Source organism: Labrus bergylta, chromosome 23, assembly GCF_963930695.1.
Source record: "Labrus bergylta chromosome 23, fLabBer1.1, whole genome shotgun sequence".
NCBI lineage: Eukaryota > Metazoa > Chordata > Actinopteri > Labriformes > Labridae > Labrus > Labrus bergylta.
This window is the reverse complement of record NC_089217.1, coordinates 16,340,202-16,362,769: the sequence shown is the minus strand read 5'-3', so window position 1 is coordinate 16,362,769 and position 22,568 is coordinate 16,340,202. Positions and strand designations below refer to the sequence as shown.

Below are 22,568 nucleotides of genomic sequence, written 5' to 3'. Positions count from 1 at the left end.
ATGGTGATTTTCTTATGTTAGAGTAAGGGGGTAAAACGCGGTATCGTTTGAGTGATTTAACTAGGTAAGGATTTATAAAAAAGGGGACTTAATTAATTTGTTATAAAAGTTGATTTAGAGGCTTTGATTTGGATACGACAAGCTTTGCTTCCACACACCCAATGCTTAATCAGAACGCTCCTTACTCTGAGTCACGTTCGGTAGAACTCTGCCGAATGGTACCACTCGTCAAGTTCTTTCGGATCGAGGACGCCGGCGGTCCACGGTGATAGCCGTAGCAAATGTGGTCGGAGTTGATGAGTGAAGTGGGGTAATGGATGGCACAGCGGTCCAGTCGTTGTCCATTGGGTCCGTCTCTCAGCTGCTCAAAGCAGGTCCAAACAACGTCCTTTAAAAATGAACAGTCGTTAACTCTCACTGAAATGGTCAATTCTAGTCAGTTTGAGAATAACAAAAATAAGGTTCTGAAAGATGTGTGGTCAATACTAAAGGGAAAAGCTAAGCGCGTAACTTGGGTCAAAAGGCACCTGAGTTAACGTGCGATGAGAAAAAAACAAGTTAAAATGCAGAAGTTGAAAATGTCTTAAGAAAAAGGCGGACTCATTGTCCCTAACCTAAAGCACTATTTCTATGCAGCTCAAATACAATCAATAAGCACCTGGCTAAATGATAACTCTGAAGCAAGGTGGAGATCCATAGAAAAACACATGTTGCCATGTTTCAATAAAAACAATACCCTTCTGTACAAAGACTAAAAGTAGGACACAAGTAATCAACAATGCATTAATAAGAAACACCTTAAAGACTTGGCACATAATTTAAAAAAAATGCAAAATGAAAGAGGACTTCATTGTACTGAGAGAAATAAAAGAAGATCCTGAATTTAGTCCTAATAAACAGGATACAGTCTTTAATACATGGGTACAAAAGGGACTGACCATATTTGGACAATGTTTAGATGAAAACGGAGTTATACCATTTGACTCTCTAAGGACATATTATGATTTACCACACTCCCACTTCTTCCAATATTTGCAACTGAGAAGTTACACGCAGAACAGTGAAACAGGGAGGAAGACTAGCAGTGATCTCCATCCACTTGTGCAATTTTTGGTAAAGAACTTTAGTAATGTTAGTGTACCACATCAAATTTCAACTGTGTATAATATTTTAGAAAATAGTCAAAATTTTGAAGATACATGGGCAAAGCTAAGATGGGAGGAAGAACTTAATTCACACAAATCTGATGATACCCGGAAGGAAATGAATCGGAATGTGCACTCAACCACTATATCTCCTTACTCGAGAGAATATGCATGGAAAATACAATCACGTTATTTTATAACACAAGTGCAACAAGCTAGGTATAATAATAAAATATTGCCAAACTGCTGGAGGGAATGTGGCGAGTCTTGTGTCAATTTTGGTCAAATTATTTGGTCCTGTCCATTATTAAAAGTGTTCTAGAACAATATTCAGAGAGAAGTCAAAACCATTTTCAATGACGCCATTCACTTAAACACAGACTTTATATTGTTAGGTAAAACAGTGGACAACATTCATAATGAAAACGATCAATATGAGTTAAGAAGTTGGCTTCAAAAAACATGCCCCTTGATATAGAACTGGAGAAACAATTCAACAAATATATCAGATGGAAAGTTTAACTTATTCAACAAATATATCAGATGGAAAGTTTAACTTATAAAATGAGGGGGAACTCAAAACCATCTGAAAAGAGATGGTCTAAATGGTCAACATATTATGATAGGAAGGAACTGTATTGAAACTTTGGGATCAAGACAATCGGACTGACAGTCACTTAGGGGAGCACCACCTAGGTTTTTTTTTGTTTTGTTGTTTTTTTTTGTTTTCTTTCTGTCTTCTTTCTCCTTTGACTCTTCTTCTCTTTCTCTTGTGGCGTATGTGTCACGTCAGGCCTTTAACCTGAAAATAGCCACGTAAAACATCATGTGACATATATGTCACAATAAAACATATTTTAATAATCCTTTCAGTTAATTAAGCTGATCTAATGATATTTAATGAACTATATGTTATATTGTTCAATCCAAAGGATTTTGATTTTAAAATTTACATAAAAAACATGTCATATTGATTAAATTAATAAAATGAAGGAATACAATACATGTTTCCAATTAATCAATAAAATAAACAAACAAACAATGATTGAATACCCTATTCCAATGAAATTTCAATGTCATATAATGTGTTATTTAGTTTGAATAACTTTGAGCAGTTCAGAGCTCAGGATAAATTGACAGTTATTCATGGAGATGACGGTAAAAGTATGAGCAACGTGAAGTTAGCTCAAATTAGGACCCTGAAGACCTGATTACACTACCAGCAACAAATTCATATAATATAATTAGTCAAGTGAGTCTGATTCAGAAAGTAGTGAATTAAGTGATTTAGATCAAACAGTTCCACAAAGTGGGAGTTGGGACACCCCAGGGGGTTGCCAGCCACAAAAGGGAGGTAGCGAGATGCCTTTCAAAGAACTAATATAAAAGTAAAATCATTTAAAATTGTTTGTTTAGCCCATTTTTGTAAAAATAGATACTTAAGTAGTTAGATTTCAAATAAAACCACATGACAGCAGTCAACAGTGTAGGTGTCTGCTGCTCTTTACACATAAACATGAACACACCTGTGTGTTTTTTTAAGTTCTTTAAGGCCACTCAGTCATAAAGTCCATACATGGAAATTATTTTTATTCTGCTTCTAGCCTATCTAAAGATTAATTACTATATAAACGTCCCTCCCAAGAAAGTTGGTGTTGTTTTTGCTGAAAATGTTCACATTGACCAGTTTGTAGACTGGCCTGGGAAATGGGAAAAGTGTGGCTTTTGCAAATTCTGCCAAATCAATGCAACCACCACCCTCTAATGTGTGTCACTGCTTCACTGCAGAAATAAATTGTTATAATATTGTAGTAATATGACCATTTTGTCACAGTTCAACTGCCACAAATGCTGATAAGGCTGATTCAAACTTGGTGTGATAATATGAAAGTTATAGTTTCTAAACTTATTTGCGTTATGTTTAGTCAAGCTTCCTACTTAAGTCTGACTGTTTTTCAGTCATATACAGTAACAGTAACTTGTTTAGAAGACCTCCAATATGAGGTAGTCTTATATATTTTTTTGGTTGCAAAACAAAAAAAATATGGTTTAACCAGATAAGTAAAGTTATAATTTTGAAATATGTTGTGCAAATACAAATAAATAGACAAATCAATGTTATAAAGTGAAAAAACCATCAAGTTGATTTACTGTAAAATGTGGAAAAGAATATACCATAAATGCCCAATGTGATGTATATGTCACTTTTCAGCTCTCCAACACTAGTGGGTGGTATTTTTTAAAAAATGTCAGAAATGTCTTATATGGGGTCCATTTAGTCTAATCTATGTTCCCCATAATTTTCCTATCAGTATTAATGGGTGCGGGTTCTTATGGGCTAAACACAGACCTGACTCCTCTGACCAACCAGCAACATGAAAACACAGGGGAATGCATCAAGGTATGTAATAGAAAACCAGAGAAAAAATTACGTCAAGTTCACCACATAGTTTATGCATTCGGACAACATGTATTTTCCTGTCATTTCAGCTGCTGGCTGCATTCCAGGTGGCAACTGTTCAGCTGTAGGAGGAGAAGATAGTTTTGGAATCAAAGGTCATCCCCCTCTACCGTGTGTTGAATCATACAACAGAGCAACTATATTCACAGACCATCACCCCCATGGGATGATATCTGGCACATAACCTGATCATGTGCTTGGTGGACAGATTACAAGATAAAAAAAAAGAGAGTTCACTGGCAGTCGCTACACTGGTGGATCCATGCTTCAAAACCTTTGGATTCACCAGTCAGAGAGTGGCTGCTGGTGTCAAAGAGCGTCTCATTTCAGAATGTACATAAATCATCAATAGAAACAATGCCCAGCAGCAGCAGCAGCAGCCATCCACTTCTCAAGCACCACCTCAGCCTCGTCCTCCAGCACCAGCAGCAGTCTATTTATTTTTTATTATATTATGAATAAGGAATGACTAATGACATTTCTGGTGATGATTATTTTTTTATTTAACCTTTATTTAACCAGGTAATGACCCATTGAGATCAAGACCTCTTTCACAAGGGTGACAAGTGTCAGCTTTAAACCAATTGAACAGGAATGTGCATGGCGAATCAAATTCTAAACAATCTATGGACCAATAAGTAAAATGTCTTGATTGCAATTCATTTTATTGACCACTAGATGTCTTCCTCTAGCACTGTGTCATTGAAGCCTCGAGTAATGAACCAATCAAGTCTCGAAGCTTCAACAAAGCCTCAATCAGCCATCACTAGTGTACACTGTGTTAAATGAGGCCTCGAGTAATTAATCTATTTGTGATACAATTGGCTACAAAGCCTCATTTCGCCATCACTACAGCACGTCCTCACTTCTCCTCCTGTAAGACTAAATGCCTCCTGGCTTTATAGACGTCCACATTAACAAAACAACCGCAGCTGGGTGCAGCACAATTTAAATAGCAGGTTTACACTTTTCTTTCAAAGCAAAGAAATTAAAAGAAAAACCTTAAATTAACCTCAGATCATTTACTCAACTAAATGAACTTTAAATAATGACATGATATTCTACCAGTAACTTAAATGTTAAAAAAATTATTAGAAAGAAAACATTTCTCAGAAATAAAACCCCTTCAGTTGGTCTGCCCCAGTGATGTCAGCGATGACATCATCAATCTTATAAATAACCAGGAAGTGCTGAGCCAGACCCTTTTAGCTGCATGGGACCACATGGGGAACTGAACAAAAGAACAAACAAAGGTAAGTATGGATAAGAGACAATTATAATTTAAGTAAATAAAAATGACTAAACTTAACCAAGAATGTGTGTTCGCTAATAAATATTAACTGTTAGTGATGGCGAAATTAGGCTTTGTGAAGCAATGAGGCTTTCAAGCCAATTGTATTGCAAATAGATTCATTACTCGAGGCCTCATTTAACACAGTGTACACTAGTGACACCTACTGGTCAAAACTATTTAGAGCAGCCAAATTATTATTGATCACATCACATGCCATTGCATTACTGACATGTTATAGCAAATTGTACTACTGCGGTAACCAATAAGGATTCACATGATATTACTTTATAACATACCTTAGTTAATATAATCATATTATCATTCAGTCATCTTATTTTTTTATGATTTCCTATCAAGATATAGCCTATGAAACAACAATATATATAAATCTATTGTTCAACAAGTTTGAGGACCTATGTTAACTACAAATCCAGGAAAAAAGGAAGATTGAAAGAAAGATCCTTGAAGCACACCTTCAAATCAAAATAATAAGCCATCGATAATGAACACAGATAATGATGATAATGACAGAAATAGAATCAACTAATGGAAGCGATTCAGCATGGCAATACATGAAAGCTTTGTAGCATAATGGTTATGGCAGCGCCATGTTGTCATAGAGGCTTGGGTTCAGTTCCTGGAACTGCTGAACAAATGTTTTGTTTTAATGTTTTTTAACGTTTATCTCATTGGGAGATGATAACTCAAAATGCTCCCAAACAGGAGACGTTTTCCTCTTTCTCACAGGCTCCATTTCTCCAAAAAAAATAGAACCAAAACGCCAACTCTCAACAACCAACTAACGCAAACTAACAAGGAGACATGACAAGTGAGTTCCGCTTCCTTTTATCTACAACCCGAAACACAAACAAATCAATGACGTAGTTCTACTCGAAGTGCGGCCTCGTTTGTCATCGATGACAATTCTCTGACAATGACACGAGCCTCGATACGGGGCCTCGGCTAGAAATGCCCCTCCTACTCGACACACGCTTCAAACCCTCGGTGTCAAACGTAACATCACTAGTGTTCGCTAATAATTATTAACTGTCTATAATTAATTAATACTTTGATGTGAACGTTAACTTAATGCTAACACAAACAAACACATGATTGTAATTGCTGCAATGTTACCAAAGCAAAAATAAATTATAGCAAAATACACAACTGTAAAGAATAATATAAATTGATAAATGAAGACTTATATGATTTAAATGGTGAATAAGAGAAGAGCGTGTCACCGACTTTGTCACAAAATTAATTTGACTAGTTAAGTTTTTTATGATGAATAGACATTTTTGTAAAAAGTGTTCTGAGTTCAACACTCAAAGTTCAAACTTTTTTTTTTTACAGTGTAAGCACATTATAAAAAAGGAGTTTGTCTTGCATTAATGACTGAACATCTCCTTTCTCAACAAGATGAGAGCTGGGGGATAGTATTGAAGAAGTATGAAAAGGTCATATCAGTTAAGAACATGTGGCGGCTGTAACTCAGTTGGTAGAGTCGTCGCCTCTCCACTGGAAGGTCAAGGGCTCAATCCCCAGCTGAGCAACATGTCCGATGTGTCCTTGGGGTAAGTGAATTGTAACATTGTAACAACATAGTGCTTTGAACAGGTGACAGTCCTGCCAGTTTTACATTTTCCGTGTAACTCCTCCCAGTCATAAAGAACTATAACATTTTTAAAACGGCAACAGCAATAGATCTCTCAACAGACAGCAGATCAAACCAGATGTGAAGGAGCTAGCAGTGCTGACTCAAAAGTAATGTTTCCCTGTTACTGCACTGTATTCTGAAATAATTTTCTCCTCAACAAACATGTTACATTTGGAGCGGGTTGTTAAATTTATATGGCGTGTGTATATTAGGTTTAATCACCTGACAAGCCTTTTTATTCAAGCCATCCCATTTCTCCCTGCTTGTTTCAGTTCAGTAAAATCGAAATGTTCATCATGGATTCCAAACTCCAGTACCACAACTCGAACATTTTTTCAACAGGTTATTATTATGCACCCATGGTCAAGCAGTCAGACCCCAGTCCAGCACCCAATCAGAGCCGTTTGTGGTCCATGGTCAGCATACAGCAGCCCTGCCATCTCCATTCAAACTACCCAAATTAAATCTCCCCAACTCCCATTGGATCCCAGGCCTCATCTCGACCATCAGCAAGACACCAAGATCAAACACACCACAGGCATAGCCTCAAGAATATGACCAAGCCTCTCCTCACAACTCTCACTGTGCAGTAGCCTTCTACACATCACTGCTTGCGATGTCTTCCTCTTCCTCCACTAGATCAAGTCCACATCAGGAACTGGACCGCTGCTCGCCTCTGACAATCCCTGAATCCCCCTTCAACTGCCACTATGTCCAGAGGCAGCTACTCTTGTAGGGGACAGAGCTTATCACCCCCTGTGCCTGCTCCTTCTGTATCTGACATCTCATATCTTTCTCAAGCTATCACAGCTTTCTTTATATCCTGGAGGTTGCATGCTTCACAAAATTTCTGTGCACATACATCCTTCCATCCCATTATAGTTTCCTCTACTCTTCCTTCAGTCTTTCAGACAAAACTTCAGCAGAGTTCACTCTAGCTTTTTCAATGTAGTTGCACTATTTATTCAGCCTTTCCTTCACGAAGGTCTGAGCTGGATGACTATCTGTCCATCATAGTCGACAGAGCTTTACTTTTCAGAGGAACTGGTTTCTATAGCTACCATGTTTACTTTGCAGCATACAGCAGTTGAATCAAGGTACTGGGGAGGTCATGACTCTAAACTGTAATGTTGAATCTTTGCAGCCCAAACCTCCCTCTCATACCCCAGAATGTCCTGTCAGCGCTCTTCTACAAAGCTCACGCTCATCTTTCTCACACCCCAATCTTAAACCATCTATCACACAGGTATCAAAATCAAGGCCCGCAGACTGAATCCGGCCCGACAGCAGGTTTCATCCGGCCTGCGAGACGTTTTGGGAAGAAGGGGAACATCTTTGAAAGACAAATGTATGAGAATTTCTTTATAAATTAAATGTATTTAATTATTTTTGATACTTTTTATTTGATTGTTTTAAGAAAGACAAAGAGAAAAAAAACTGTCAGAACAAGCATAAATAGATTTGCATAAGTTTGTAGTTTGCAAGATGTGTTGAAGTGCTTTCTACACAGACATGGATATATATTTCTGGTAGCTCATTCTACGACAAAAAAGAAAAGTGAGAAAAAATGTAAAGAAAAATAAATGATTAAAAGGTGATAAAAAGCAACAGAGCAGACTGATTTAACAAAAAACAATAGTAGACATAAAAGTTTAAATAAATAGTGGGCCTTGGTTTGTTCTACTCAAAGTGTTCATACATTTTTGTCTGTGTTCTTCATCTTTTTTTACCACCATTTTTAATACATATTTTCATTGAATTTTGAAAAACCTTTGTTTAATTAGCAAGTTAAAAAGGTAATATGATGATACAAAATTAATTAAACTGGACACTTACAACTATTTTCTCAGCAGGGAGTAACATAAAAAAACGTGTTGCCAAGCGCACAAGCTGCTCCTGCATTACGTTTCAGTAATCAGGCTGAACAAAAAGAGAGGTGACCGTGACATAGAATTCAGAGAGACTGAAGGAGAGGTATTTCTGTAGTTTTATTCACTCAGAGTTTTGTTGCCAGAATTTAATCAGAGCTGCGGTTCTTAACTCCGGGGGAACTGCTGCACTGCGCACGTGTTAAAAGGTAATATGATGATACAAAAAAGGTAATATGATGATACAAAATTAATTAAACTGGACACTTACAACTATTTTCTCAGCAGGGAGTAACATAAAAAAACGTGTTGCCAAGCGCACAAGCTGCTCCTGCATTACGTTTCAGTAATCAGGCTGAACAAAAAGAGAGGTGACCGTGACATAGAATTCAGAGAGACTGAAGGAGAGGTATTTCTGTAGTTTTATTCACTCAGAGTTTTGTTGCCAGAATTTAATCAGAGCTGCGGTTCTTAACTCCGGGGGAACTGCTGCACTGCGCACGCATCCTGGCGGTATTCAGTTTTGTCCACGCGTCTTACCAGCTTCTCCTGTTTTCACTGATGTAAAACAACAGTTCGGCTGATAATCACAACGCTTCCTTCCTGGAGTGAGCCACAAAGAGCAGCTCGTCCAGATTTAAATAACTCCTCTTCGTCATGAATAATGGCCCAGACCGTCTCCACATAATCCAGACTGGGTGTAAGTTGCATACACAGGCGTATAGCCTAATGCATCTCCCGACTTACTGTATTTAAACTCTGATCATGGTAAAATCAGTCATTTAAGATTTAAATCTGATTTTATTTACAGATGGTTCATTTTTAGGTAATTTTTAGGAAAGTGTTGTGCTGATCACTTTTCAGTTTCATCCCTTCTAAATACAGTAGCCTGCTGTTGCGCATTTATCACCAGCTCTCATCAGACTGTAAATATGTAATTAATAATGAAAATGTCCTCCTCTCCGAAAACGATATAACACAGGCTGTCCGGTCATATAGAGGTCCGCTGGTTTAGCCGCGGAGCAGCGCTAAAATGCTTCCTTGAATAACACACGGAGAAGGCACAGATTCATGGCGCATAAAAAGTCAGTAACAGAGTTAGATCAGTATCGATAGTATGGACACATAGAAGAACTGACTGCCACACTCATATTAAAAGTCGTTTAACTGATTTTACTCAGTTGAAAAAGTGGAACTCAACACTGAGTTGATCAGACTGCAGAGCGCAACGCTGAAGCGCACGTCTGGAAACATTTTATCATTTTATAATGCCTGGCACTAAAATACCTGAAGATGACAGTGTTTCCATCACAGACACATATATTCATGTGAGCAGGTTTTGTCTGTGATGAACCTTAACGAGTGAAAACTGTGCTGTGGCCTGACACCTCTCTCTCTCTCTCTCTCTCTCTCTCTCTCTCTCTCTCTCTCTCTGAAGCGTAGCCTGTGTTGTTTGCAAGGTGTTTTCATACGATTTGGTGTGTGCGTCTCGTTGGGTAGTCGCGGAAGTGTACGCTAAGTCGGGTGATGCGGAGGCTAGTACGGTTAGCGACTCTCTGTGGTGACTTGTTTGCCGGCGTCCGGCTGGTTATAGGTTTGTATTGGGCATTGTATGGGCATGTAAGTAGCTTGAAGGTTTTGTGCAGGTCAATAGACTGCATTTGTGTCGTGATTTGTTCCTTCTCCTATTACGCCTTTACTGTGTTCTAATTTTTGGGTGAACATGGCTGAGTTTAAACCAGAGGACTTCTTGGAAAATGATGTGACACATTCGCGGTTGGCTAAACTGGGTAAAACTAAACTATGGAAACTGATGGAATATTTGGAGTTAGATGCTCCGGAGTAGGCTAAAAAGCCTGAACTCATGCAGAGTATACTGGTAAATTGTAACCCTGAGGAGAAAGCCAGAGAGTGCGAGCGAAAAGAACGAGAGAGAGAGCATGAGGAGAGAAAACGAGAGAGAGTGTGTGAGCAACGAGAATGAGAGGAGAAAGAACAAGAGAAACAAAGAGAGAATGAAAAGAGAGAATTAATAGAGAGAGAGAGCTTGAAAAAATAAAACTTGAAGTCGAGAGAGCTAAACTTGCTTTGGATCGTAGATGTCAGGAGCAGCGAGAGGTCTTTAATGTTAATAAGTGTATGTCTTTGATGCCAAAGTTTGATCCTGAGAAGGTGGAATCTTTTTTTGAAATGTTCGAGAAGATCGCTTTGCAGCGTAACTGGCCAAAAAAGGAGTGGGTCACACTCATACAGGGCTCCCTAACAGGGAAGGCCCAGGAAGCATATGTTGTGCTAGACAAGAGTCAGATTGATGATTATGATGTGGTTCGACAGGCTGTCCTAAAATGTTATGAGTTGGTTCCAGAGGCCTATAGACAGCGGTTCAGGACCGACAGACCGCGTCCAGGACAGACTTATCTAGATTTTGCAAGACAACAGAAAGCAGCGTTTGATAAGTGGCTGAGAGCCAGCGAGGTGTATGATTTTAAGAAGTTACGCAAAGTAATGGTGCTGGAGCAGTTCAAACAGAGCCTGCCAAAGGTCATGTAGACCTACTTGAATGATCTTGAGGTGAAAACAGTGTCAAAGGCTGCTGAGGCTGCGGATAATTATGTCCTTATTCATAAAGAGTCATGGCGTGATAAACCTAGCAATCACTCTAACAGGACAGAAGACTTCACGACATGTCCCAGTAATGAGAGCAGTGGCAGTTGGCGTCAGCCTGAGAATAGTAGGCGACCACACAAGCTGCCTACTTACTCATCTTCTCCTTTCTCTGGGGAGATTATTTGTTATTATTGTCGAAAACCTGGTCACATAAAGTCTCGTCCGGCCCTACAAAGAAAGGGGCCCTCCAGAGCAGAAGCCGGTCGTTCTGTTGCGTGCAACTTAATGAGTTTAAACTCTGTTGGAGATCAGGCAGAAACTGTTGATAAAGCAGATATGAAAATGTTTGATGGTTTCCTCTCTGATGGGACGGTCGCTGTAGAAGAGGGCGTAGCTGAGGCTTCTGTTATGGTCCTCAGGGACACCGCCTCAGGGCAGTCTCTAGTGGTAGAGGGTGCTGTAGATCTTCCTGAAACAGCTGCTTTAGCTGTTTATGTGCCTGTGAAAGGTTTTGGAGGTGGTTACAGTGCTCTTCCCCTGTACAGGATGTTTGTTCGGACGAACATTTTTGTTGGATATGCTAAGGTGGGAGTGACACCTGAGCTACCAGTGGAAGGTGTTACTTTTCTTTTGGGAAATGACTTGGCAGGTGATAAGGTGATATCAACCCTCATCCTGTCTCCAACTCCTTGTGAAGTTGCTGAGACAAAGGTTTTAGAGGAGCAGTATCCAGAGGCTTTCCCAGTTTGTGTTGTCATCTGATCACACATTTTTTATTTTTATTTTTTATTTAACCTTTATTTATCCAGGAAAGTCCCATTGAGATTAAAAACCTCTTTTTCAAGGGAGTCCTGGCCAAGAGGCAGCAAAAGTTACACAGTTACACTCACAACATACAGACAGCAATTAAAATTATAAAAAACAATTAGGAATTAAAATTATAAAACACAGTTACAAGTAAAGGAGGTCTTAAGTGCTCTCAGCCTGGATTTAAAAGTATTCAAAGAAATCAGTTCAGTTGTTTTCCAGTCTTTTTGCAGCATGTTCCATGTAGAAGGAGCAGAGTTGATGAAAGCCCTTTTTCCCAGTTCTGTGCGGGCAAATGGAACAGACAGCAACAACTGATCATTTGACCGGAAACAGTAAGAATCAACACTTCTCTGTGTGATTAGGTTACAGATGTAGGAGGGCAGTAGCCCAAGCATGGCCTTGTAAATAAAAGTGCACCAGTGTTCCAGCCAGTGGGCAGCTCCATCACTCTAACATCTCTCCATTAGTGCATGTCCATAGGATCCTGTTTGTGCATTTGTGTATATTTCAGCCTATGTGTGTGTTGCATGACTTACAGAGTGTAAAAACAGAAATTTCCCCTTGCAGGGATCAGTAAAAGTTAATCTTAAACCTCAGAGAAGCATGATTAACAGCGTCAATCTTACTTAGACATTTAGCTGAGGCATTCATATACATCAGGTCTCCATAATCTAAAATGGATAAAAAAAGTTGCACTGACAAGTCGCTTTTTCACCTCAAAAGAGAAACAAAATTTGTTTCAGAAGAAGAAACCCAATTTAAGCTTCAGTTTTTTCAAAATATTGTCAATATGGGGAAGGTGAGGGAGTCATCAAGCAAGACACCAAGGTATTTGTACATATGAACCACCTCTATGACATTTCCCACAAAAGTGGACACTGTGGGGACAGTTTGAGGTACTTTCTTAGTGTTTGAGAACAACATTAGTTTAGTCTTGTCAGTGTTGAGGACTAGTTTTAGCTGCAGGAGTGTGTGCTGGACCACATCAAAAGCTTTCTGCAGAGATTCAACAGCTTTGGCAGGAGCTGATCCAAAACAGTAAATAATTGTGTCATCGGCATAAAAATGCATGTCAGCGTCTAACACATTTTTTTCTAAATCATGAATGTACATAATGAACAGGAGGGGTCCTAATATTAAACCCTGTGGCACCCCCTTGTGGACACTCACAGATTCAGAACACAGACCATCATATTTAATACACTGAGTCCTGTCACTCAAATAATTTGTGAACCAGGAATCTACATAATCTGACAAACCCAAACAAAGAAGCCTATGCTTTAAGACAGCATGGTCCACAGTGTCAAAAGCTTTTGACAAATCAATAAAAAGTGAAGCACAGTACTGCTTTTTATCAAAAGCAACAAATATATCATTGATTACTTTTGTAGCCACAGTGATGGTACTGTGCTTTTACCTGAAGCCTGATTGCAGTTTTGAGAGATCATTTGAGGTTAGAAACTCTTTTAGTTGATCACACACAAGAGATCCAAGAATTTTTGACAAGACACACAAATTTGATATTGGCCTGTAGTTAGTTAAAGCTGCTGGATCACCTCCTTTTAATAAGAGGGTAACAAAAGCTGACTTCCAGAGGGATGGAATTTCTTTGTTTTCGATTGAGAGATTAAAAAGGATTGTTAGAGGCTGTGCTACAAAATCAGCTGCTATTTTCAAAAAGTAGGGCTCTATCAAGTCAGGTCCAGGGGGTTTTCTGTGATCTAACGTTTTGAGGGCTTTATGCACTTGCTGCACAGTAAAAGGTACAAAATTAAAGGGTTCTCCTGAAAACCCTGGGGGGTCTGTGCAGGGAGTCACAGGGGCAGCTCCTGTAGAGTCAAACAAAGAACCAGATGATACAAAATGCTTGTTAAAGCAATTTAGGACCTCAGTTCTATCATAGACTGGGACCGAGTCTTTTAGAACAAATGTCAAAGACAAAGAGCCTGAAGACTTTTAATTACAGATAAAGACTTAATCACTTTCCAAAATGTCTGTGGATTATTGAGGTTCTCAGTTGTGACAGATAAGTAATATTCTGATTTAGCATTTTTGATAAGAGAAGTGCATTTGTTCCTTAGTTGCCTGAAAATAGACCAGTCAGAGGCAAAATCACTTTTTCTGGCTTTGGTCCATGCCACATTATGGTGATGGATGGTATCTGACAACTCTGGGGAAAACCAGGGGTTTTCTTGTCCCTTCACCCTGCAATTCCTGATAGGAGCATGTTTATTTACAATTCTCACAAAATTTTTCTTAAAGAATGTCTAAGTTAGCTCAACTTCCGACAACAGACCTATATGCCCCCAATTAACCAAAGACAAATCATGATGATAAGCTTGTTCATTAAAATGTTTTTTAATTCCTCTTGAAAATAATGCGTGGTTTACATTTGGGGATTTTAGTGTCCCTGCAAGTAGCAACAACACAATGATCACTTAAATCATCTCAGAATTTATGAGGAACATTTGTTAGAATTAGATCAATAAAAGTGGACTTATCAGAACTTTTATGATTTGAAGTTTTTCTGCCTCAAATACGTTGAAACACATTAAAGGAATAAAAAATAAAAAAATCAGAAAAGGCTCTGAGATTAAAGCGACAATATTTACCTTTTTTAACCATAAAATAGTCTTTTCAAAGTCGGTCTAATAGTTCAATAACGTTTGACATGGAGAATAGCATTCCCATTTCCACAAAGAAGCAGAGGATTTTATGGCACACCTTCACCAACTACCAAGGTGCATGAAGAGTGAAAGGCTTGAAGAGGTCAAAAAGCTCCAGCAACACTTGCAGCACGGATATCAACTTTATTAAAGGGATACTTCACCCGTTGAAACATGAATCTGTATTGACATTGGGTCATATATGTAGTAGAAATGTGAAATACATTTTAAAGTTGGTGCCTTCTTGGCAGAGAAAAGGCAGAAAGTGTCTTTTTGGCCCAGAATGCACAGCACCGCAGGCCACTCCCACTAAGGTCAGGTTTACAGACATATTAACTTCAACACATAAGGCCGTTTGCTCAACTGATTCCGAGATTTCTTCCAGAACAAATTGGTATCTTGGAAATTCCTGGCAGAAAACAGACTCTATGTCTGTGTCCATAGGCAAACAGTGTCCACGGCTCCTCATCCTCACCACCGCCGACAGGCAGGCCTTATGTCTCGGCTGCTGAGCTGGCAGCGGCGGCCAGCAATATAGCCGGGAGACGGTTGCAGCTGACAGGCTGGTTTTGTTTCTCGGCTGCTGCGGCCAGTGGCGGCCAGATTTCCAAGAGGAGCCTGGGTGCCCTGTTTTCAGCACTATGTAACTGGCAGCGGTCCAAGGTTCTGGTGAAAAGTGCAAACAGCTTTACAGCACTAGTTCACAGAGCAGCTTTCAGCCATAAAGTAACAAAAGTTCTCTACAGTGCAGTTGCACTCAGCGACCTTGAATGGGAGTAAAAGCGCACCAAACTGAATTCCCCCTTAGAGTTGCTTTAAAAAGGAACTCAAAAAGAGATCACTGACTTTGCTGACCTGATTTGACCAGATACAATTTTTGATGAAAAACAAAATATATTACACATAGGGGTGGCTGTGGCTCAGTTGGTAGAGTCGTCGTCTCTCAACCAGAAGGTCAAGGGTTCAATCCACAGCTCCTGCAGCAACATGTCCAATTTGTCCTTGGGTAAGACACTTAGCTCTGAATTGCTCCTGCTGCTTCGTCAGTGGCGTATTAATGCAAATGAATGGGATTAGTTACTTCTGATGGTTTCACTAAATAGTAACCACTGCCATCAGTGTGTGAATGGATGTGAATGTGTAGGTATGACATGCAGTGTAAAAGTGCTTAGTCAGAAGACTAGAAAAGCACTATATAAGCTCAAGTCCATTAATCATATTGAGCTAGAAAAAAGTAGCTTACATATTTTCAATGACAATTACAAAACAGACTCAACTGCATCAATAGATTCAAAATAACATCACTCTACATATGCTTTAACTTTCAGATACAGATTACAGTTTAAATATAAGTCAATAGCAAAATGTACAAAGATTTTCCTTTCATGCTAACTTTTTTCCTCCCCAAAGTGCACTTACCGATGGTGATCTGACTGACGCAGCTGTAGAAGGTTCCTGAAGAGACATTGTAGCTGCCACTGCTGGGCTCACGGTCTATGACAGAAGCAAACATCAGGTAAACTCTTTACATCCAAACCACTTATGATCACCAAAATCATCACAGTCATACTTTCATGTACTTTTTGTTCCATTTTGGATCTGTACAGCAAAAAATGTTTTCCTGGTTTGCAGAGTGTCAATAAAGTGTGCACTAAGCCACTTACAGCACTGCTCCTGGCAATTTGAGGAAAGTCATGACCCTGCATTTTTTGTCTAAATGTTCAATATTTCAATAAATACTTATCAACAGCTTTTTAATTGTTTTTATGTAAATTGGTTGGCTTATTTAGTCTGTATCTGTAAATGATGATCTTTTATCTTTGTCCCCCCAAAAATTGAACTCAATTTCAGTATGACAGTCACATGCTGTAATGACTATACTTGTCTGTGTAGACATGTCAAAAATATGCATACATGCTTCTGCTTTGTAAATATTAACAGCTCACTGTCATGTAATTATAAGCAAGAACACTGTGGCTAACTTATGTGTTTTCACTAGCTAATGCATAGAAGAGGAAACCTATTACTTCCTACTAGAAAATGTGTGTGGTTTTCACAGATCATGAAGAGGATATGCAAATGCAATTGATCAGACCTTTTACATCACAAAATTAGATTTATTAAAAAAATGCAACATTAAATAATTCTAACAGAATACAAAGCACTTCAAACAAGTTGGTGTTGGCATTTGATGCCCCAAATGTGCATGTAGCCACATGTAAAATAAGCTTTGCTAGTGGCCAGGAATATATCCAGTATACTGAGCATAGGAATCAGGCCACTTGTAATCCTCCACACACAGCATCTGGGAATTACCAACCGGTTTCCAATATATAAAGCTTCTGTATGCAGCGAAGCGGTACTCCCGGTTGTCTTGCGCTGGCTCCCTTGTCCTGCCAAGTAGAGTGATGTCCTCCCTGAAGTTCCTGTGGACCCGCAAATCACCTGCACCAAGGCAGTAAAGGGCGAATGATGCCAAACGGCTGAAGCAATGGCCTCGGACACTCGACCGGCCCCTCGTCGACGGTATCTAGTCGCTGCAGCCTGCTTCAGCATACCGACATCCGACTGTAAAGAAATGGCAAACATTCAGAGGGATTCAAGTGAAAACACTTATTGCTGTTTCTAGCATTTTACAATCACCAAAATTATTCTAATGGTAAAAGATGGCTAACTAGCAGTAGCAGTGCAAACTGCAAGCTACAAATTACTTTCGCCTACTCTGGAGTAGAATACAAAAAATAGCTCCTAACACAGGTGCATATCTTCGGGATATAAAAAATAACGCTTTAACAATGACATTACTAAAAACGTCTTACTTACCTCGTCACTTGACATTTTTCCGTAAGAAAGCCTTTACAAGGGAAATGTTATCCACCGCTGGAGCTTGACTCCTTGCGAACGTGAGTTGAGGGGGGTTGGACTCGGAGGTGTGTTGCTGGAGTAGAGAGGGAGGCTACAGCATGGAGGAGGTGTGGCCAAACAGCCATTTGTTTTGATTTCATGCTGGTGCTCAAGGGCGACATCTACTGGATCAAAAAATCGCATATAAAGCCTTTAAACAAAGATGTCATATTCCTGTGTATATCTTTTTGCAGTAAAAGGGTCGAAACATATCAATCTTTTAAGCTTAATTCTTAAAAATGTACTGTATGTGCAAAGTCACAATTTAAAGTAATGACAAAATGAAAAGTGCTATATTGAAATGCAAAATTAACTACTACCAGCCTTCAATAGCCCAAATAGTTTCATTTAAAATAGGTTTTTGGCCTCTGACAAAGGAATAGCCAATCAGATTTCAGGATTATTAGGATGCACCAGGGGTGTCAAATCAGATAAAAAAGCCACTACATTTTGTTTGAACCTCACAACAAAATAATGAAATAGGAGTTAAAGATGTATACAACTCTACATATGGGAGCAACTGTGACAAATTAAAGTTTCAAACAACGTTACTAGTGTTTCATTGGTACACACTGCTATAAATATAAATATAGAGTTATCTGAGTATCTTGATGAGAAACACAGCTTGCAATCACTGAGGTTCTGTGGTCAATTAAAAAAATAGCCTTTGACACTGGAAACTTGAGGCTTAATTTGGAACTCCATGTTATCAAGGGAGATAGAGGTTAAATCATTACTCTGCAGCAGAGGGAAAAGACTCTGTGGCAATGCAGTCGCTACTTGAAGGACACTCCTTGCAGTTTTGCATCAGACCGAGAACTGAATGCACACACTTCTGCTCATGAATCTATTAAGAGAACTTCTGTGGAAAAGCGCTCATGTCCTAATTCTCTAATCTAACACCTAAAGGCCACAGTACAGAGAAGCAACTGCATTTATCACTGACTGATGAGAGTCTGCTCAGCATAAGCACTCGCATGTGCTTCTATCTTTAGAGGTAAAGCTGCAGGTATCATCTATTACCTAAGTTATGGAAAGTGGCGGGATCTTACACGTAAATAATGCTTTGGTTGCAAAGGAATTCACTGTGAGGTCTGAAGGAGTTCTACTTAGCAGTAAAAGCTGCATCCAGGAGTTAAACTATATTATGTAGCTGTGACAACTACTTCTACTGCTCTATAAATAAGAGGCCATAGTCTTCCATGAAGCAACTGTTTTCTAATTTCATGATTTCACGATGATGTTTTCAACCTAAGGCAGTGCTTGTCACTTGTGCTTTATCTGCTCTGTATGAATAAATGTTGTCCCAAGCAGTAATTGAGATCACATTGGATCGCCAAACCTTCATTTTAGCCCAAAGTCAAGGAAAACAGAATAATAGCAGAAATTAGCAACACATGATGACATATCATAGTTAAAAGTATCCTCTGGCAGATGTTTTTTTTTTCTTTTTTAGTATCATACACTGCAGAATGCCTTTACCTGCGGATCCGGAGGAGAGACGCGTCGCGATAGCGCAGCGAGGACTGCGTGGACTTCCTGGACAGACCCGCACACCCTCGTCCTGACACTGGAGACAGATGACCTGGCTCTTCTGATCTTCTCTGACTCCGCCGCACCCCATGTGCTCGCCCCCCGCCTGGATCTTCATACCTGTGTTGATCCGACGGACCAGCCGCATGTCTGCCGCTGCTTCATGCTTGAGCATTCTCTTCACAAGCGGAGGTCACAGTTATCATAACGCATGGCTTGGCTTTGTTGTATTCAAGCGCTTATTTTCCAGACTTGTCCCCCAATATCAGCTCACCTCCGCTCCATCATGCCAGCCTATCTCTGCGGCTTGGGGGTTGGTTGATGTTGCGGCTCCTTACGCACGGCTGAAGGCGTGGCTGCTTCACGTGGTTGGTTAGGTCGCAGTGTGAAGTTGCCGTGGGAGTTTTAATTATCAAAAATTAAGCGTACATAAAGGAAGGTCTCTACTAAGTACAGAAGAGACTCCTCACTTTAAAAAGTAAGTCATTCTGTAGATTCTGCAGGGGGGTTCCTGATGACGTACCAGACCGGTAACTAGGAATTTCAGACTTCCAAGTAGTGCTGGACGATATGGCCTAAATTTGATATCACAATATTTTTTTGCCTAATGCCGATATTTTATTATGACTCGATATTTATCATATTAAAGTTTATAAATGTAGCTTATAAAACTGAAACACCACTGTATAAAAAAAAAAATATATCACTGGCCCGACCATTGTAGCCGCTGGCTGAGGAACATTACTTTTGATTTGAAGAATAACAGTCACCAATTTACTCTTGAACCATTCTAATGCAAAAGTCAGTTACAACTTGTATTAATTGAGCTCGAATTATAAAAATATTGTGTATTTTTCTTATATTATATTTATGTTTATTCATCATGCTGGTAACTGTAAGAGTCTACTTAATCTGATATTAATATGAGGCTGTGATAGAGCTGGAATCTCTCCTTCTTCTTCTCTGTGAGAAACTCTTCATCCTTAGATCTTTACTTTAGGAGCTCTCTTAAGGGCTAAGATGCTTTGTGAATAACTTTTATCTTTACCAGGATCTAGTCTTCAACTTGAAGGTGTTCCAGCTCCTCCAGCTGTCTGTCACTGTGGCTGAAACTTTCTCCCTTCTGTTTTCGTCATGCCCTGCTGTCACTCTCAACTTCTCCGGTGAGTTTTTCTCTTTGAATGCTGATTTAAGATCGGCTTTTGTCGGGATCTGATGGTTTTAAAACCGTTTTACCGAACGTGTGTTTTGGTAGAGAAAACCTGCGCTAAAATCTGTGTGCGAGTGAACAATTCGAGTGTAGCGATCGGCTCACAGAAGTGACAGCAGTGAAGCTGCCAGCTGAACGTGCTGGACTCTGTCAATTATTCATCCGGGCCAGGGCCAGTTATAATGTCGAGCCCTGTGTTATGAGCCCTTTTTTTGGAAGTAATTCGGCCTTGCTCGCATCTTTCTCTTTCTCCTCCGTGTTGGTCGCTTACAAGAGCTGGGCTACTCAGCGGCAGGAGTGGCGCAACAAGCGCTGTCGCGGAAATCTCACGGAGCAACGACATATCACGAGAAAACTTTGTAGTAGTTTAAAAGTAGTTTAAAAAAAAAAACGATGTTCCCTCATCCATATCAAGCATTAATTAAATATTGATCGAATCGAGCTTCACAATATATCGCCCAACACTACTTCCAAGTTCAAATTGAATGCTCCATAACTTATGAAGGGGGACCTGAAGTGTTAAGTGAATGCATGCACATGTTCACTCACTCTCTGCTGCAGTATTGCTCATCATATTCTTTATAGTGTTTGGCTGTAATTTAAGTTAGGATTCTAACCCTAACTTAAATTACAGCCAAACATACCCTCCAGAAGAAGCCATTGGGCGAAACGTTGAGGAACTCTTTTTATAACACTTTTAACTTTCTTTTATTGTTTTATGACAACCTTTTAAATAGTTTTTTTTTAAAAGGACTACGGATTGTTTTTAGAGCCGTTTTATCTCACAGCGTGGTTTTTAACAGCTCCCACAATGGATTTTAAAGTGGATAAACATCAACGAAGGAGACCGGCAGCAAAACCCACCAGAATACGGTGAGTGACAGCGTGTAAGTGTGCACACTGAAGACAGCAAGTCACCACCGTCTGCCCGGAGCTCCAAGGACCAAACATCGCATTTTATCCTGCTTTTATCTGCTTTTACTGGTTTTATGGATCTTATGTGAAAACTGGGGAGCGACGCGAGGGGGACTCCCTCAGTCCCCCCTCCTCCCCTGTCGGGAAAACCTTTCGGTAGGCCTCCACCAGGTCCCCGACCAGTGAGTTTTAAAGACTGGTTTTATTAATAATCCTACTCCCTCTTTGTCATTTTTAGTCACAGCTCTTCCTTTACTCTCCTCCTTTAAGTTCTTCTACTGCCTTTATCTCTTTTTACATTTCCTCCACATTTTAATCCAGTTTTAAAACACACCTGTTCGTCCTCCATTTTAGCTCCTGGTTTTTAGCTCTTGTTTTTAGATTGTTTTTATTTTCATTTCTTTTATTTCTGGTGCTTCCTCCTGTGTCCGCGGGGGGTGCTACAGATTTTTCACACACTCTATGTGGGGCGTCTATCAGCTGGGATTCCCCTTCTCCAGCTCCGCAGCGATATGCCCATAACTCTCACCAACCACTTTACACCACTGGCTGCTCCTCCTGGCCGGGGGAGGAGGGGGAGCACTAAACACTGCTCCTCTGCCCCCACCCGGGTCCCCGTCCACACTCAACACACACACAGCTCACACCGGAACTCCACACACAAACTAAACAATACTTCAGACTCCTTCAAGCCATTCACCACTCGGATATACTCAATAATACATTTACTACAGGTTCATTCCCACAGGGGATGATGAGGAAGGTGAACCGTCTCACCTCCTTTATCAAACCCTCCTCACCCAACACCATAACATTTGAAAAGGTTAAATCAAACACAGCTAACTGGATGCATAACAACATGTCTATTCTCAGAGAACACTATGACCAAGTCATTGCTGTGGAGCTGGAGACCGTGCCCCCTTACAACCAGGAGGTCTTGGACAGGGCCATCGAGTGGGGGAGGGTGAAGTATAGGAGGAAATTCACGTCCTCCTCTGTCTCCACTCTTAGGGACCTCCTAACCAGGGGGCCCCGGAGTGAGGAGGGCCCTCCTGTGCCTCAACTCTCCCCTCTGGACTTTCCCCCACTCCCCCAACCAGCAGGTCCATCCACCACCCACCGTAACCTCCCTCGCCCTCCTCTCTTACCTACTCCTACCTTCCCTCCGTTCTCCTCCTCTGTCCTCCCTACTACCTTACCCCCCCCCAAACCTAACCTTACCCCTGTTCCCTCCTCCTCTCCTAAACCTAACCTTAACCCTGTTCACTCCCTCTCTCCTAAACCTAACCTTAACCCTGTTCACTCCTCCTCCCCCTCTCTCTCCACTATACCACACCCTCCTCATCCCGTAAATCTAGCTCACCCCCCTCCTCTCCTCCCCCCACCACTTCCTCAGGTCTCTGTACATTGGGGGGGCAGGGGCGGCATCGGGGCCCGGCGGGGTGACTCATCCCCCATTGCCAAAACACAGCCCCGGACAGCGAGTGAAGGTTGAAAT

At 40.3% G+C, this 22,568-nt stretch overlaps 1 protein-coding gene across 1 annotated transcript; it reads right to left on the bottom strand.

The window, feature by feature from the left end:
- Positions 1-181: 181 nt before the first annotated feature.
- Positions 182-19,414, bottom strand: LOC136177686 (uncharacterized). The gene is made up of 4 exons (XM_065951629.1): positions 18,895-19,414; positions 15,928-16,002; positions 14,984-15,174; positions 182-388 (listed from the first exon to the last, which is right to left on the bottom strand). The coding sequence occupies exons 1-4, from the start codon at positions 19,118-19,120 to the stop codon at positions 182-184; spliced, it is 699 nt and encodes a 232-aa protein (XP_065807701.1). The 5' UTR covers positions 19,121-19,414.
- Positions 19,415-22,568: the final 3,154 nt, after the last annotated feature.